At 52.4% G+C, this 5,398-nt stretch overlaps 1 protein-coding gene across 1 annotated transcript; it reads right to left on the minus strand.

Moving 5' to 3' along the window:
* Positions 1-1,300: 1,300 nt before the first annotated feature.
* LOC120500592 (keratin, type II cytoskeletal 6B-like) lies at positions 1,301-4,764 on the minus strand. Its single transcript, XM_039705710.1, has 9 exons — positions 4,252-4,764; positions 3,274-3,488; positions 3,105-3,165; positions 2,849-2,944; positions 2,564-2,728; positions 2,330-2,455; positions 1,995-2,215; positions 1,683-1,717; positions 1,301-1,575 (listed from the first exon to the last, which is right to left on the minus strand). The coding sequence occupies exons 1-9, from the start codon at positions 4,762-4,764 to the stop codon at positions 1,301-1,303; spliced, it is 1,707 nt and encodes a 568-aa protein (XP_039561644.1).
* Between the last annotated feature and the right edge of the window lie 634 nt (positions 4,765-5,398).

The raw sequence follows: 5,398 nt of genomic DNA on the forward strand, positions 1-5,398 counted from the left end.
CTCATGCTGTTCCACCCTCTGCTATGGGCAGGAACACCTTCCACCACCATCCCAGATTGCTCCAAGCCCCATCCAGCCTGGCCTTGGACACTTCCAGGGATGGGGCAATCTCATGGAAGTCCATGCCAGTGCCTCACCATTCTCACAGGGAGGAGCTCCTTCCCAACATCCCATTTAACTCTCCTCTTTTCCAGTTTGAAGCCATCACCTCTTGTCCCATCACTCCCTTTCTGAGTCCCTCTCCAGCTCTCCTGGAGCCCCTTGGAAGGGGCTCAAAGGTCTCCTTTCCCTTCTCCTCTCCAGGTGAGCACCCCCAGCTCTCCCAGCCTGGCTCCAGAGGGGCTCCAGCCCTGAGCAGCTCCGTGGCCTCCTCTGGGCTCTCTCCAGCAGCTCCTCATCCTCCCTGTGCGGGACCCAGGGCTGGGGCAGCTCTGCAGGTGGGGCCTCACCTGAGCAGAGCAGAACAGCCCCTCCCCTGCTGCTCATGTTGAGGGCTCAGCCCAGGCTCGGGGGTCTCTGGGCTGGGCAGGTCCAGCTCTCACCCACCAGTACCCCCAAGTCCTTCTCTCAGGCCTGCTCTCAGTTCTTTCTCTCTTCAGTTTGTATTTGTCCTGTGATCACCCTGACCCAGGGCAAACCTGTGTTTCTCCTCCACTGAGGAGCATCAAGTGATGAGACAACACAAAAATATCTTCATCTCTCTGCAATTTATTGGTATTGAAGGACCCTGGGGCCAGGGCACTGACAGGAAGCAGCTGATTCACACGACAGAGGGGGGCAACAGGGCCACACACTCCAGGCAGGAAGGAGAGGAGGGAAAAGGATCCGTAAAACATTAAAGCTGCCAAATTACTCCACCTGGGGAAGGTGGACAACTCCAGAGACCTGTTTCTCACTCCTAAATCTGACTATGGGACATAATCTCCTTCCTTCTGTTCATGTGGGCTCCTGACACAGCTGGAGCAGGATGAGGGGGACCCATGAGGGGTGTGGGGGAAACACAAGCCTTAAAAAGGGACAGGAAAGAGCAGTTTTCCACAGGCTCCTCCTCAGCTGGTGCAGCAGCGCCGGGGAGCTCTGCAGTGCTGGGGACCCACGAGGAAGATGTTTCACCCCAGTGGGGCTCAGTGAGAGCCAGGCTGGGCCAGAGGGGTGTGTCTTGATTTCAATCTCACTTTGGGGAGATTTCCCCTAAAAACAGTTTCTTTCCTCCTGAATACCGAAGGGGATGGAAGGGGCTGCGCTGCTGGTGGGAGGAAGAGGAAGGTGCTGCTTTCCCTGGGACGACAGGCATGAGGGCTCAGTATTTGACCCCAGAGGATTTGACCGTCGTGGTGGTGACGCATCTCCGCACAGAGGAGGAGCCCCCCCCGGCCATGAAGCTGCCACCTGCAGTGCTGCACATCCTCCCGCTCCCAGAGGAGAAGCCTCCACTGAGGATCCCTCCTCCCACACCACAGCTGCCGCCAATGATGTTCCCACCAACAACCGTGCACGCTCCTCCTCCGCTCAGGCCATTGCTGGCTCCAAAGCTGCCAGATCTGCCTCCGCACACGGTGGTTCTGCCCACCACAGCTGGAAGAGAGGTAGAGGCTCATTGAACACCAGGCAACATCCTCGGAATCTTTACAAAACCAAGGATAAAGGTAATTTGGCAGAGAAAACAATGTGCAAATACTTACAGACATTCACGTTGGAGGGGTTCTCTAAGCAGAGCCTGTATAGGAAGAGGAACATCAGTTGTAAATATATACACAGTTAGAAGCAAAACTCTTCCCCAAATATTCCATTTATACAGTGTTTCATATAAGACCAGTCAAGCCCCCTGAGAAGTATTCTCTGTGGGGACCATGTTTCTGTTTTGGCTTCAAAATTTGGAGGAAAAAAGGAAAGTAATCAAATGTTAATGTTAATGTTTTGTGAGGAATGATTAAAGATGAATCTGACCCAAGGGGGAACAGAATGCTGGCCCAGCCCATGGTGGGAGGTCTCACCTGTTCTCCTCTCCCTCCAGCAGCTTCCTGTACATAGCAATCTCAACGTCCAGCGCAATCTTGATGTTCAGCAGCTCCTGGTACTCCTTCAGCAGGCGAGCCAGTTCCTCCTTGTCCTTGCTCAGGGCACATTCCAGCTCTTCCAGCTTCCTCCTAGCATCCTTGGTGGCCATCTCCCCCCTCTCCTCAGCCTCAGCGATAGCTGACTGCAGATGATGGTTCTGTGGAGAAGAAAGTAAATTTCCTAATTCCCTCTGCACACCCTCTACTGGAACATCGTCATGGCACAAACTGGAGGGAAAACAGAATCCATGAGACACTGGCCAACTCCCTACCTGCTTCTTCACGTTCTCAATCTCTGTCCGCAGCCTCTGAATGTTCCTGGTCAGCTCCTGGATCTCAATCTTGGTGTTGCGGAGGCTGTCCCCGTGCCGGCCGGCTGTGCTCTGGAGTTCTTCATACTGGAGACATGGGGACAAAGATACCCGTCAGGAACACAATTGACCAAAAGCTCAGGTGGTTCAAGCAGCAGGGATTGTCCCAGGAGCCTCAAGCCCTTCTCAACTCACCCGGCTCTGGTACCAAGCCTCAGCCTCAGCTCGGCTGTTCTGGGCAATCTGCTCGTACTGGCGCCGAACCTCCTCGATGATGCTGTCCAGGTCCAGGTGCCGGTTGTTGTCCATGGACACCACCACGGACAGGTCCCGGCTGATCGTCTGCATCTGAGACAGCTCCTGCAACCAAGACATGAGTCAGAGGCATCATCTCAAGCCTAAATCTGCCCAGACACCCAGTCCAAGCTCAATGTTTGGCATCCTCATTGCAACACCAGTCCCCCAGGAGAGAACTCCTACCTCCTCGTAGATGCACCTCAGGAAGTTGATTTCGTCTGTCAGAGCTCCCACCTTGGCTTCCAGCTCAACTTTGGTCATGTAGGCACAGTCCACATCCTAAAGAAAAGATCTCAGATTTGGACCATGGCTTCCTTTAATCGCACAAGAACTGTTGGCTCTTTCTGTTGGGGTCTGCCCATCTTGGAGCTGAATCCTTCCTATGTTTTTACCTCCCGTCCCCCCTCACCCTGTCCCTGCTGGTGCCTTCCAGACTCACCTTCTTCAGCACCACAAACTCGTTCTCAGCAGCCGTGCGACGGTTGATCTCCTCCTCATACCTGTGGTGGGGGCAGGACAAGGTGAGACTCTGAGACCCCTGGTCACTCCACCTGTGGGGTCAGCTCCGCTCTCCCGGCTCGTCCCTCCCTGTCTGTCCCCGCACTCACTTGGTTTTGAACTCCTCCACGTACTGCCTCATGTTCTGCAGCTCCGATTCCAGCTGGCTCCGCTGCCCCAGCAGAGACTCCAGCCTCCTCCGCAGGTTCTGGATGTAATTCTCAAAGATCACATCCAGGTTCTTCCTCGGCCCTGACGGCCCTTGCTGCTGGAGCAGCTCCCACTTGGTGGAGAGCACCTTGTTCTGCTGCTCCAGGAATCGCACCTACAGCCACAAAGAGTGTGTGAGACATTCATCAGAGAGACATCCCACTGCTCAAACCTCCTGGGATCTTTGACAGACCATGGGAATCATTCCCCAAAACCCTTCCCCATTGCTTCCAAGGGGAAAATTCCTCTCTTTTTTCTCCTTTTTCCCCCCTTATCCTTAAATTCCTCTTTTCTCCTCCTGTGTCTCTGGGTTTTTTGTTGGTTTTTTTTTGAGCATCAGATCCTTTTTGACCTACCAGTGAATGAAATCCTATTGGTCTCCATGTTCAAGAACATTCCTCTTATCAAACACAAAAATTATTCCATATATACATCATATATTTAAAAGACATGGAGCACACTTATAACCAACATCTCCCAGTCTGGATAATTTAAAGGGAGCTCATCTGCACTTAAACTGAAAGAAGAAATGGTTAGGAATTTTTTTTATTTTATTCCTAGACTTTAAGTTCCTTGAGAAAAAATTATCCCAGAGAAAGGACAGACTTAAGGCAGACTTTGGTCACTGAGTAAATCCCCATCCCTTTGGCCTGTCTGCACTGGAGTGAAAACCAGTGTGCATCCACCAAACTGGGAGAAAGTTGTTCAGTTTCGCTGTGGATGCTAAATTTTGACACTTCCTCATGAGGAAACCAGATGGAACCCAATGGAAACAATCACAGCCTAGCACTGAGCTGAGAAGGATACTTCCTTCTCCAGAGCACGAGGAATTTCTGCAGTTTTCCCATTCCCATGCAAGTCCAGCTCCAACCTCTCACCTTGTCAATGAAGGAGGCAAACTGGTTGTTCAGAGTCTTGATCTGCTCCTTCTCCTGGCACTTCACTTGCTGGATCTGAGGGTCGATGTCAACATGGACTGGCCGCAGGAGGGTTGGGTCCACCTGCACTGGTTGGATGCCTCCAGGGAACCCAGGGCCACCTCTGATGGGGCCACAAAAGCCGCCCATTCCTCCACCAATGACACCTCCTCCAATGCCACCAAATCCTCCTGGAAATCCTCCACCAAAGCCACCAATTCTACATCCGTAGCCATTGCCATAACAGCTGCCCATGGAAATCCTTGTGCTGCCCCCCAGGTTGTGGAGGCTCCGGCTGCTGAATCCTCCACAGCGTCCGCTGCCACCTCCAATCCCCCGGGATGTGGAGAACGAGCTGTAGCTGATCCTGCTCCGGCCACCACTGCCTCCAAAGCCACCACCAACAGCAGAGCAGGAGCTGAATCCCCTTTTGCTCCCAATTCCGAAGCTCCTGCAGACAGACTGACGAGACATGGCTGGTTCTCCTCAAAGAGCCAAAGCTGGGGAAGATGAGGAGATCCACAGAGCTGAGCTGGTGCTGAGGGCAGAGAGAAGTGCTCAGAGTCTTCTCTGGCTCCACAGCTCCAGGCATTCCCTTTTATCTGCTCCTGGAGGTGGGCTGGGACAACTTGGGCGTGAAGAGGAAACAAATTTACTGTCTTCATCAGCTTGGTGCGGTTAACAGATTTTTTGCCAAATTGGTGACTCCACCCAGAAATCCGCTTCGCCATGCAGAGGGAGAAGCAGGAGCACCGAGGCAGGTCTCTGTGAGTAAGTGGACTCTCATATCTTCATGTCATCTGGAAAAATATATTTTACAGTGATGTTGTCATGTTCTTCCCTCCTCCCGTTTCCCTGCCTGCTCCTAACGACTCCACAGGTTGTCTGATTCCAGATTTTTGGCTGACACTCCACACCAGGTAAGGATTTTGGTGAAACCCAGATAGAATGAGGCTTTCATAATTCCCCCAAGCACACACCGCATCTCCTTGTTAAGCAGAAAATTCCTGATGGCTTTCCAAGTGGAAAAATGCCATATCATTAACACTTAACAGGGGTCAGCATTTCTGTTTTAACCAGAAAGGAGCTGTTTAGTTCCTTCCTAAGA

The sequence above is a fragment of the Passer montanus genome, unplaced genomic scaffold (assembly GCF_014805655.1).
Source record: "Passer montanus isolate IOZ18808 unplaced genomic scaffold, ASM1480565v1 scaffold183, whole genome shotgun sequence".
Lineage (NCBI taxonomy): Eukaryota > Metazoa > Chordata > Aves > Passeriformes > Passeridae > Passer > Passer montanus.